This window comes from Phacochoerus africanus, chromosome 7 (assembly GCF_016906955.1).
Source record: "Phacochoerus africanus isolate WHEZ1 chromosome 7, ROS_Pafr_v1, whole genome shotgun sequence".
In the NCBI taxonomy this organism is placed as follows: Eukaryota; Metazoa; Chordata; class Mammalia; order Artiodactyla; family Suidae; genus Phacochoerus; species Phacochoerus africanus.
The window spans coordinates 49,067,495-49,080,900 of record NC_062550.1 but is presented as its reverse complement, the minus strand read 5'-3'; the positions used below and the strand labels follow the sequence as shown (position 1 = coordinate 49,080,900).

At 35.9% G+C, this 13,406-nt stretch overlaps 1 protein-coding gene across 5 annotated transcripts in view; it reads left to right on the top strand.

Annotated features, from left to right (window-relative positions):
* CCDC91 (coiled-coil domain containing 91) overlaps positions 1–13,406 on the top strand; it is a 379,139-nt gene that overhangs the window by 256,076 nt on the left and 109,657 nt on the right. For all 5 annotated transcript variants that reach the window (XM_047787312.1, XM_047787313.1, XM_047787311.1 and 2 more), the window contains exon 11: positions 5,038–5,214. In XM_047787312.1, coding sequence (XP_047643268.1) covers positions 5,038–5,214 — 177 coding nt within the window. The remainder of the gene's footprint in view (positions 1–5,037; positions 5,215–13,406) is intronic.

Below are 13,406 nucleotides of genomic sequence, written 5' to 3'. Positions count from 1 at the left end.
TTAGCAAAGAATTGCAGTTCAGATCTGCAACCAGGGAGAGCCATGTGCAAGAACCCACATGGCAAGAGAGGGAAAATGCTCTTATAGAGGGGAAAAGGAAGTTGAGAGGGCTGTGGGAAGCAAAGGGTCTGTGGCTTTTCTTTGGCTTAGTTCCTGCCAGGGAAGTAGAGGAGTCATTCTTCCTGTTGGACTCTGCTGTAGTCACAAGGGCATTAGAGCTCTCTCTTCCTTATGGTCTCCTGATGCTATTTAACTGAGGTTTCTGTTTATTAATTTTTTTACACATGTATGGCACTAAGTGTTGAGTCTGGGATTTAAATTTAGTAAGCAAATATTAAAAGTCTCATATGTCCAAATCACTGTGCCAGGGGTGGAAGTTTAAGAATAACTATGATTGTGTCTTTTCTTTAAAGAATTTACAATTGGGTAAAAAATAAAAATAAAAAAATTTTAAAGTACTTACATGCTAATAAGGTAAGGAGGGAAGCATTAAATTATTATGAGTATATTTCTATGTCATAGAGTTTTTAACAATAAATTATTTCTGAACTGAGCCTTGAAGGATGCCTAACATTCTGAATAATAACTTTGAATTTCATTCCATAGGTAAGTAGAAACACATTGAAATCTGAGTACAGGTGTGACGCAATGGTAATTGACATTAATTTTTGAGCAGTTGGAATGGTAAAGGCCTGGGGCAGGGAAAGAAGTTATAGAGAGTATCTGAAGTCTGGGTAAGAGATAGTGCGTGGCAAAAATAGAGTAATAGTGGTCTTGGAAAGGAATGAAATAGGCAAATTCTAGAAATAGGAGATGGAATCAGCATGTCGTTGTGGATGATACGAGGTAGCCAAGTTGTGAACTCCCAGAATATTCACTCAGCAGCGACTTAGAAAGTAATACCTCGGTATAGAGTTTGAGGTACCTGTGATATGTCTAGATGACAAAGTAGGCAGCTAGATCTACCTGACCTTTACAACTTGGTATATGCAAATCACCTGAAGGTATTAATATTGGCTAATATGGTATTTTTTTTTCCAGCAGAGAGATGGTAGTGATAGCCATGGAAATTGTTTTGTATAATCATCTCACAGGAGAGTGCAGAGTAATGAGTAGTCTAAACTTAGCCCTGAAAGATCTCCAAAATTTAAAATCCAAGAAAGGAAGAAGTTATGAAGAATTGAAGAGACTGAGCAAGATGCCAGGGAGAAATATAAGCAGCATATCTCATGCAAACTGGAAAAAGAAAGGGATTCACAAAATCAGAACTAATCAACTGTAGAGTGTTGCTTTGAGGTCAAGGAAATAAGGATTAAAACAAAACCCAGAAAATATATATATTATATTTGTATATTTTATATAAATGCAATGTCTTTTTCCCATTTTATGTTCTTGCCTCCCTTGTCAAAGATTAATTGACCATAGATGTCTGGGTTTATTTCTGGGTTCTCTATTCTGTTCCATTGGTCTGTCTGTCTGTTTTGGTGCCAGTAGCACACTGTCTTCTTTTTTTTTCCTCTCTCTCTTTTTTTTTTTTTTTTTGTCCTTTTGCCATTTCTTGGGCGGCTCCCGCGGCATATGGAGGTTCCCAGGCTAGGGGTGGAAACGGAGCTGTAGCTGCTGGCCTATGCCAGAGCCACAGCAACGCGGGATCCGAGCCTCATCTGCAACCTACACCACAGCTCAAAGCAATGCCAGATCCTTAACCCACTGAGCAAGGCCAGGGATTGAACCCGCGACCTCATGGTTCCTAGTCGGATTCATTAACCACTGAGCCACTACAGGGAACTCCGTGTACCATGCTGTCTTGATGACTGTGGCTTTTTAGTATCACCTGAAGTCTGGGAGCGTTATGCCTCCTGCTTGGTTTTTGTTCCTTAGGATTGTTTTGGCAGTTCTGGGTCTTTTGTGGTTCCATATAAACTTTTGAATTGTTTTTTCTAGTTCTGTGAAAAACGTCATGGGTAATTGGATAGGGATTGCATTGAATCTGTAGATTGCTTTGGGTAGTATGGCCATTTTTACAATATTAATTATTCCAACCCAGGAGCATGGAATATCTTTCCATTTCTTTGAATGCACTTTAATTTGCATCTTCTTTAATTTCCTTGATTAATGTTTTATAGTTCTCAGCATATAAGTCTTTCACCTCCTTGGTCAGGTGTATTCCCAGGTATTTGATTTTTTTTGGGTGCAATTTTTAAAAGGTATTGTATTTTTGTATTCCTTTTCTAATATTTCATTGTTAGTATACGGAAATGTGACTGTTTTCTGAATGTTAATCTTATATCCTGCTACTTTGCTGAATTTGTTGATCAGTTCAAGTAGTAGGGTTTTCTATGTATAATTTTATGTCATCTGCATACAGTGACAATTTACCCTCTTCTCTTCCAGTTTGGATGCCTTTTATTTCTTCTGTTTGTCTGATTGCTGTGGCTAGGACTTCCAATACAATGTTGAATAACAGTGGTGAGAGTGGGCATCCTTGTCTTGTTCCAGATTTTAGTGGGTAGGCTTTCAACTTTTCTCCATTGAGTATTATATTTGCTGTGGGTTTGTTATAAATGGCTTTTATTATATTAAGGTATATTCACTCCATACCCAGTTTGGTAAGATTTTTGACCATGAATGGATGTTGGACATTGTCAAATGCCTTCTCTGCATCTATTGAGATGATCATTTGGTTTTTGACTTTTGTTAATGTGGTGTATGACATTGATTGATTTGCGTGTGTTGAACCATCCTTATGCACCTGGGATGAATCCCACCTGGTCGTGGTATATGATCTTTTTTATCTGTTGTTGGATTCAGATGGATAAAATTTTGTTGAGAATTTTTGCATCTATATACATCAGAGATATTTGCCTATAGTTTTCTTTTTTGGTGATATTTTTGGTTTTGGTTTTAGGGTGATGGAGGCGTCATAGAATGTCTTTGGGAGTGTTCCTTCTTCAACCTTTTGGAAAAGTTTATGGAGGATGGGTATAAGTTCCTCTTTGTATGTTTGGTAGAATTCACTTTTGTGAAGCTATCTGGTCCTGGACTTTTATTTGTAGGGAGTGTTTTTATGACATATTCAATTTCCTTTATAGCGATCTGTCTGTTAAGTTGATCTATTTCTTCTTGATTTGGTTTTGGCAGCCTGTAAGTTTCTAGAAAGTTGTCCATTTCTTCTTGGTTGTCAGATTTGTTGGCATACAATTGTTCATAGTATTCTCTTACATTTTTTTTTTTATATTTCTGCAGTATCTGTTGATACAGCATGCAAAAGATCAAGAAAAAGTTCCTTTTTCATTTGTTATTTTATTTGGGTTTTTCTCTCCTCTTCTTGGTGAGTCTGGCCAGAGGTTTGTCAATTTTGTTTACCTTTTCAAAGAACCAGCTCTTTGTTTTATTGATTTTTTTCTATTGTTTTTTGAATCTCTATTTTATTGATTTCCTCTTTGATCTTTATGATTGCCTTCCTTCTGTTGACTTTAGGTTTCGTTTATTCTTTTTCTACATCATTTAGGTGATGGGTTAAGTTGTTGATTTGAGATTTTTCTTCTTTTTTTGAGGAAGGCTTGTATTGCTATCAATTTCCCTCTGAGAACTGCATTTGTGGCATCCCATAGATTTTCATTAGTTGTGTCTTCATTATCATTTATCTTGAGGTATTTTTTAATTTCCTTCTTGATTTCATCATTGACCCATTGGTTTTTAGTAGCATGTTGTTTAGTCTCCATGTAGTTAGTTTTTTCTCATTTCTTTTCCTGTGGTTGGTTTCTACTTTCATGCCACTGTGGTCAGAGAAGATACTTGAAATCATTTCTATACTCTTAAATTTGTTGAGGTTAGCTTTGTGCCCCAGTATGTGATTGATCCTTGAGAGTGTTCTGTGTGCACTTAAGAGGAATGTATATTCCGATTTTTTTTTGGATGTAATGTCCTGAAAATATCAATTAAGTCTAATATTTCTATTGTGTCATTTATGATCTCTATTGACTTATCAATTTTCTGTCTAGAGCATCTGTCCATTTATGTGAGTAGGGTGTTAAAGTCTCCTACTATTACTGTATTCCCATCAGTTTCTCCTTTTATGTCTGTTAGTATTTGTTGTAGGTATGTGGGTGCTCCTATATTACGGGCATAGATATTGATGATTTTAATATCCTCTTCTTGAATGGATTCTTTCGCCATTAGTGTCCTTCTTTTTCTTTCTTTATGGCCTTCATTTTTAAGTCTATTTTGTCTGATATGAGTATTGTAACTCCTCCTTTCCTGTCTTGTCCATTGGTATGAAATATTTTTTCCCCATCCCCTCACTTTCAGTCTATATGTGTCCTTTGCCTTAAGGTGAGTCTCTCGTAGAAAGCAGATTGTAGGGTTTTGCTTTTTTAATCCAATCTTCCACACTGTGTCTTTTGATTGGTGCATTCAGTCCATTGACATTTATGGTAATTATTGATAGATATGTATTTAATGCCATTTTAAAAACTTGTTTTCCTGTTGATTCTATGTTTCTCCTTCCTTTCTTTTTTTGGTTAGATGATTTCCATTTACTTTATGCTGAGTACTTTTCTTTTTAGTTTTTGTGGATGTAATGTTTGCTTTTGATTCATGATTGACCTGTTTTTTAAGTATGTTAACCCCTTCCTGTATCTTCTTGTTTTACCCTGATAGTCACATAGGCTCAAACACATTAATATGGTAAACGTTAATATGTATAACCCACATAAGCAAAAGCTCTTGGAAGTCCTCTGTAATTTTTGAGCATGTAAGAGATCCTAAGTCCAAATTGTTTGAAAACTGATTCTTTAAGCTAAGGCTTGTTTTCTTTGAGTTTTAGAAATGCCTTGAAAGTAAGTTGGTTATTTGTATAAAAACAAACAATTTATTTTATTTTGCAGCAATTATTATATATGCATAAAAATAGCAATGTTAGAAATAAACCCTATAAAATCAAAGTTTTGTGTTTTTAACTCAAGTCTGTCTTTTTCAAGGAATTATTGTTTAATCACTCTTTAAAATATTTTTGTTTGGGTCATTGTTTTGAAGCTTGAGAAAGAAACAATGAAGGATGCAGTTTTAAAAGCTATTGAAGAAGAAAGAAAACATTTGGAAAAAGTCCATGCTGAAGAAAGGGAGTTGTGGAAGACTGAGCATGCAAAAGATCAAGAGAAAGTATCTCAGGCAATTCAAACAGCTATCCAAGAGCAAAGAAAAATTAGTCAGGTTAGTAAAATTTGCTCTGTAAATATTTTCTTTTTTCTTATTTTTCTCAAATAATTTACTGTAGCAGAAAGAACAAGTTTCTACGTAACTCAGATTTTCAAAGGTGAGGTAGTCCTATCAGATATATTCCAAGTCTTCCTTGAACAGCTCACTGCTTTTATTCTCTTATAGTTGGAGAAAATCTACAACCAAACAACTGTCATTCTATTTGCCCCTTAAAGTTTCATAGTCCTGTTCCTAAAAACAAATTACTTTTCTTGGGAGCCAGGTGAAGCTTATATATCTTTTATTTATTTAGAAGAGCAGAATAAGCAAATAAATTGCCGTGTTCAAACTTCATTCTTGGTATTTTACCTTAATAATTGAAAAGACTATCTCTTATGTTTTGGGGACTATACTTATTTCTGGGGATACAGTAATGAAAAAAAAAAATTCCCTCCCTTCTTACAAAGAAAACTGACAGGAAACTAGTAAAGGTATAATTTAATGTGAAGTAATGATACATCTCATAAAGAGAAATCAAGCTGTGTAAGAGACTAGAAAGTAAGGGAACCAATATATAAAAAGGTTAGTCAGGTAAAGACTCTAAGGAGGTTGCATTTGAACTGAGGCCTGCATTGAAGTAAGGAGTTTGTGACCAGCTGGGGAAGAGTCCAGGGAATAGCAATTCCTTGCTATTCCAGGGATAGAGAATAGCAAGGGCAAAGGCTCTCAGGCAGGAAAATGCTTCATGTAATAAGTTTGTGGCACTGTTAGGGATATAGATAGATACTCAGACCAGTGGAATAGGATAGAATACAGAAAGAGACACAAATTCTTCTGTAGTTTACAAATCTGTAAAGATGAAATCACAAATTAGATAAATTACCTTAGAAAATCAGGGTTCTTAATTTGTGTTCCATGGAAGGGGACCCTAGACAATCTGTGAAGTTACTGAATTATGCAGAGTTTGTATAAATGTATAGATTTTTCTCCAGAGATAATCTGTAGCTTTTATTAGATCCTGAAAATATTAAAAATGCAGTCATTCCTTGGTATCTGCAGAGGATTGGTTACAGGGCCCACTATTAATGTCAAAATCTACCAACTCTTTAAGTCTTAAAGTTGGCCCTTCATACCGCAGTTCTGTATCTGCAGATTCAACCAGCCATGGATCATGTAGTACTATGTCTTTATTGAAAAAAATACACTTTAGGTAAATTAAAGATTTTAAATCTGTAAGTTTAATATATTAAAAAGATTTTGGGCAAATATTGGAAACTCTTTGAAAGGAAGAATACAAGCAGGACTTCTGGAATAGCAAGACTAAGAGCCTCTACAAAATAACTTCTCCAGAAAGGCAATGATTGTGAAAAATCATTTTTTTCAGAACTCTGGATATTAACCAAAGACTTCAACAACCCAAGGATTATTTATTCAAGAAAAATAGTTAAATCTCCTAACAGCAAGCTTTTGTAAAGTTTTAACTTGCCTTATTCCCATCCCCTATTCTTCAGCTCCATCATAGCTTTAGTGTAGCTTCACAATCACAGTTGCTGTGAAAACCAACAATGTAGAAGCCACTGAAGGGCACGTACTAGATTTAGAGCTCCAAAAACTCTGTCTCCAGAGAACTGTTATTTTTTAGTTTCACTGACAGTGCTATAGAAGGTCTCCATTCACAAGGCTTGTTGATATTTGACCTGCCTCAAAGTTTGTTCAGTGAGAAAAGCCCTATATCCAGGATGTTTGTCAGAATTAGTAAGTGATAACTATTTAACCTCTCAACTACCTGGGACAGAAATACCTGTTGGGACAAACAAGAAGCTAGCCAGAAAACTTGAGAGAGACATCAGAAATATGATTGCTGTTGGTAACTTTATAAAGCTTCTAGTGGAAATTCCTGTCTGGCCTAGCAGTAGTGAACCTGACTAGTATCCATGAGAACATGGGTTTGATCCCTGGCCTTGCTCAGTGGGTTAAGCATCCGGCATTGCCATGAGTTGTTGTGTAGGTCATAGACATGGCTTGGACCCTGTGTTGCTATTGCTGTGTGTAGGCCGGCAGCTATATCTCCAATTCAACTCCTGGCCTTGGAACTTCCATGTGCTGTGAGTGCAGCCCTAAAAAGACCAAAAAAAAAAAAAAAATCAGTATAAAGCTCTTAGCTTTTTAAAATGTTCCTAGAATTCTTGAAGGTCACACCCATGCACAGGTTTGTTTATATGCCCTGGTAAGACCTGAGAAAGTCCTCATCTCTCACCTCTGGCTGACTTTGATTCTCTGCAAGCAGAAAGTGAAGGCTAAGGTAGGGTTGTAAACTGTCAGTGTTGAAGGCATGTCCTGACACATAGAGGTCCTTGGCAAATAATGAAACACTTACTAATTCATGGTATTTAAGTAAATCTCTGTCTTCTCATTAGCTGACCATTGAGCTGACCCAACCAAGACTTTAGTAGCTACACATGACAATGAATACAGGTTGCTGAATTATCACAGAAAAGCTATAAAGTGAAAGTTCCTCAACAAACAGCAGCAGTAATTATTCCCGAGGGATGGAAGAAATCTTATCTCTAGAGTTTCTGCATTACATTATTTAAAATGTCCAATTTTTATGGACAAGAAAAATTATGAGATATGCAAAGGAACAGGAAGGTATACTTATAAATAGGAAAAAAGAGTCAACAGAAACTACATTGATATTTGACTTAATAGACAAAGTCTTTAATTTTCTGTTGTAAATAGTTGAAAAAGCTAAGGGAAGTCATTTCTCAAAATTTTTAAACCCTCATCATATATATTATATGTGTGTTTTTCAGAAACTAACACTAGAACTTTTTGATAGACTGCTTTATTAATTTTTAAAAGTACACCCTCTTTGCTGTAAAAGCAAGATTCTATGTACCTGGGTGTATATTTACTTCCCATCCTACTGCCAACTGCAGGCATAGAGTACTTACCATTTTGTTAGAAGGAAAGGCCCTACTTCCTATCTTGGAGTTTAGACTTCTCTTATAGCATATGTTTGATTCAAGTACTTACTTGTTTGACTAATGTCAAACTGAACTGAGAGCTTCATAAGTATCTCAGTCATGCCCTAGAATAATGTCTAGCTCCTAGAATGTGTTCCAGAAAACCTTTTGTTTTCCTTAAACATCAGTAGCCAAAATATCATACAGTAAACCCTACACTAGTGAATATCTGGGCAACCAAATGTAATTTAGTAATTGACAGTACTAGAATCTCTTCTCGAGGTCATCAGGTATCATGGAGAAGCCTTCACTGGTACTTTTCCTGTGTATCTTTCATAATGTAGAGTCATCAACCCAGAAATCCTCAACATGTGTTACATGGTCATCCCTTTATTACTTACTTTCATAGTAAATGTTCTTACCAAACTTTGGCAAGGACTTAGGAATTAGTAAGAAGTATTAAAACTCCTCAGCATGTACGAAATCAATTATCTTCCCGTTGTCTCTCTTTTTTTTCCTCTTAAGACACCAGTTTGATATAGATATATATGTAGATAATATAGATACTGCAGTGGGTGGATTTTTAAAAGCAAATTAGTGAATTAGAAGATACAGTAGAAGAAATAATCTGTATGTATAACAGAGAGAAAATGAATGGAAAATAAAGAAATGATACAAGGAGATTTGGAGAAAACAGTGAAAATGTTCTACATATACAAAATGTAAACTATGTATAGTTACATATATCTGTATATACATATGATATCTTGCATTTTTAGTTTTAGCTCTTTTATTTTTTTAAACTTTCTAGACTTTTTATTTCATTAAAGCACGTCATTTTGTTTCTTTTTGTTTAATTTCAGAATCAGCAAATACCCTCCAGACAGATTAATTTTGAATTGTGAACTAATGTCTCTGTCTTCTCTCAGATCTTTAAACACCAATTTTTAGTATCAAATAAGGTCTTTGATGCTTTTAAAATATTTTTATTTTCTTTTATTTAGATCAGCATCTTTAGTTTTCTTAAGCAAGAATCTTGGTGTTAATTATATGCACACCAGTATTAGAATTCCCATTGTTATCTTGCATAAGGCAGAATGTTTATCATAACACAAAGGAAAAAGAAATACAAAATGGGATGGAAATATAGTGTTCTGAATATAAAATTTAATGGCAGTATTTATTGGTGAAAGGTGTACATAGTTTGGCCTCAACTTTGAAACGGCAGTGCAAGATTAAGGACCTGCTTGAGCATGTCTAAATGAAATTGCTGTTTGTGGCTATGATCTTTAAAACTTTCGGTAGTACCTCTTTTTTAGGTTTTGTTCTCATTCTTGAATCTGTGTGAGTTGTAACTTGGTGTGCCTTTCACATACCAAATTCTTTGGATCAGCACTCATGATAAAGCCTTACCTTCCTCTATTTGCCGTTGTAAAGCAGCCAAAATGTCATGCCCACCAGATCTTAAGTCTGCTCCTCTTCTCCCTGCAGCATACCCCAGCTTTCCTGCTTGTGACTAAAATAGGTCAAGGCATTTGGGCACACTAAAATTTAAAGTTTAGTCAAGCTTGTTTTTATTTCATTCCTTTACTGAAGGCTTTTGCTAATAGTATTCAAGAGGAAAAAAAAAAGTGATCTTGGAGTAGAAAATTTTATGACTCTCCATCCTTCAAAACCACTAATTTCCTCCTCCTTACACTTGTAGAAAATGATCCTCAATCTTAGTGTTGCTAAGTTTTTATCTGACATGACCTCCATATGGATTATCAGAAAAAAAATAATATTATAATAGATATATTGGTAGGTGAGAAGTTAAGTAGGTAGGTTAACTATCCGTCGTAAAAGAATATGCTAATTACAGAACAAAGCACAATATGTATGTTCTCGGATTTGGTCTATGTATAATTTTTTCTAAAGGGACACCTTTAATAGGATGAAAATTCATATCAACCCCAACTGTGGGAAACACTGCATTGAAATTTTAATACTAGCATTTTAGGGATTCACTGAACACAAACACGAAATAATTATAGGAGTTTTTATTCTATTCTGAGAGAATTTTTCAGATTCTCAGTGGTCTGGACTCTAGTTTGCAGTAACACTGGTCTTCACTAATTCAAAATAAGTAGTTTGAAATAAAGTAGATTATTCTATAAAATAGAATGTAGTAGAATTTAGGTTGGAATACATATTGCCTTGCCTTTCTTATAATAAACTCGGCCACCAATGAATTTACCATCAGCGTGTAAAATTCTGCTCAAACAATATCTGGCGTATAAGTATCGCCATGTACAGTGTGATGGGTGTGAATGTCATTGTAAGATTTTGATGCCTTTCCTCTGTCTTCTGCTCATGTGCGTATTGTTGCTTATTTTTAGGTTATTAGCTAAAAAGCTATTTTTATGGAACTTTTTCTTGACCTTTGCACAACATAGTAAGATAGTGGTAGTGGTGGTAGAGAAGGCAATAATTGTAATAGTACTAGCTGTCATTAATTCAGTTCTAAATATGAAGCACTTTTTAAATTGTTTTACATGTTTGATCTTATTTAATCTTCACAACTACCTTATGGGGCAAAAGCTATTATTATCTCCATTTTTACAGATACAGAAATTAAAGCTCAGGAAGATTATGCAACTTGCCCAGGGCCCTAATAGCTCCTTAAAAGTGGCAACAAGCCAGATTTAAAATCAGGAAGCCTTGCTCCATAGGCCTTGCATCTCACTACTACACTGTTCTCTTTCCCAATGTGCTCATCCTAGAATGAAGTACAAATACACTTTATTGATAATTTAATGTATAGATAATTTTAGTAGGAAAACTTTAGGGAGATATTTTTATTTCTTTATTCAAATCAGTAGTATCTGTTGACTCTCTGCCATGTACCCTTTTGGAAGCTTTGCTCATACAGAATTGAACAATGTAGACAAGATCCCCAGGCACTCCTGAAGCTTATGTTCAAGTTGAAAATGATCTGCGATAAATAAGGCAATTCATTATGGGAACTATAAAGAGAAAAATCAAGGTTATATGTTTGGCTAAGGATAGGTGATAAGGAACATATTTAGATAAGGAAGTTAAGAAAAAAGCCACACTCAAAAAATTACGTGGGCTCCCTGACTCTGTTTGGAGGCATACCTCATTTTGTCATGCATCACTCTTTTGCACTTCGCAAATGCTGCATTTTTTACAAACTGAAAGTTTGTAGCACCCCTGCCTTGAGTAAGTCTACTGGCACCATTTTTTTTCCAACAGCATTTGCTTACTTCAAGTCTCTGAGTCACATTTTGGTATTCTTATAATATTTCAGACATTTTCATTATTATTTGTTGTGATCTATGAACAGTGATATTTGTTGTTCCTATTGAATTGTTTACGAGCACTACAAACTGTGCCTGTATAAGTTGGTGAACTTGATCTGTAAATTTTGTATGTGTTCTGACGAGCCATTTCCCCTTCTTTCCCTCTCCTCAGGGCTTCCTATTCCCTGAGACACAATATTGAAATTAGGCTAATTAAAAGCCCTACAGTGACCACTAAGTGTTTAAATAAAGGGAGCGTTACATGTCTCTTAATTTAAATCAAAAGCTTAAATGATTAAGGTCGGTGCTTATTAAGCTCTATTGCTTAAATGATGATGCTCAGGCATGTCAAAAGCTGAAAGTAGGCCTCTGAAGCCAAACAGTCCACCAAGTTATGAATGCAAGGGAAGAGTTCTTGAGGGAAATGAAAAAAACTACTCCAGTGAGAGTTCCCATTGTGACTTAGTAGGTTAAGAACCTAACATAGTGTCCATGAGGATATAGGGTTTGATCCCTGACCTCACTCAGTGGATTGAGGATACAGTGTTGTTAGGTTGCAGATGTGGCTTGGATCTCATATTGCTGTGGTTGTGACTTAGGCCAGCAGCTGCAGCTCTGATGCAACTCCTAGGCCAGAAGCTGCCATATGCCTCAGGTATGGCTGTAAAAAGAAAAAGAAAAAAAAGGAAAATACTACTCTAGTGAACACATGAATGATAAGAAAGCAAAACAGTCTTATTGCTGATATTGAGAAAGTTGTACTGGTCTGGATAAAAGATGAGGCCAGCCACAGCATTACCTTAAGCCAAAGCCTAGTCCGGAGCAGGACCTCAATCTCTTCAGTTCTTTGAAGGCTTAAAGAGGTGAGAAACCTTCAGAAGAAAAGTTGGAAGCTAGCTTCATGAGGTTTAAGGAAAGAAGCCTTTTCCATAACATACATACAAGGTGAAGCAGCAAGTGCTGATGTAGAAGCTGCAGCAAGTTATCCAGAAGATCTAGCTCAGATCATTAATGAAGGTGACTATACCAAGTAACAGATTTTTAATGTAGATGAAACAGCCTTATCTTGGAAGAAGATGCCATCTAAGACTGGAGAGGAAAAGTCAGTGCTTGGTTTCAAGGCTTCAAAAGACTGGGTGACACTCTTGTTTGGGGCTGATGCAGCTGGTAACTTTAAATTGAAGCCAACACTCCTGTACCATTCTGAGAATCCTAGGGCTCTTCATTAGGGCCCTTATGCTATATTTACTCAGCCTGTGTTCTTTATAAATGGAACCACAGAGCCTGGATTACAGCACATCTGTTGACAATATGGTTTACTAAACATTGTCAACTCACTGTTTCTACTAAGAACAAAGATTCCTTCCCAAATGTTACTGCTCTTTGACCAGGCACCTCGTCATACAAGAACACTGATGGAGGCATGCAAAGAGATTAATGTTGTTTTCATGCCTGTTAACACAACATCGATTCTGCAGCCCATGAATCAAGGAGTAATTTCAACTTTCAAGTCTTATGATTTAAGAAACAGATTTTATAAGGCTGCCATAGATACTGATTCTTCCGATGAATATGGGCAAAGTAACTTGAAAACTTCCAGAAAAGATTAACCATTCTCGATGCTATGAAGAGTGTTCAGGAGTTCCCACTGTGGCACAGTAGGTTAAGAACTGAACTGCAGCAGCTCAGATCACTGTGGAGGCATGGGTTCAATCACTGCCTGGTGCAGTGGACTAAAAGGATCTGGAGTTGATTCAGTCCCTGGCCCAGGAACTTCCATATGCTGTGCATGCAGCCATTTTTAAAAAAGAATATTCAGATTTATCTGAAGAGATCAAAACATCAACATATATGGAATCTGGAAGAAGATTCCAGCCCTCCTGGATGACTTTGTGGGGTTCAAGCCTTCAGTGGAGGAAGTAACTGCAGATTTGGCTAA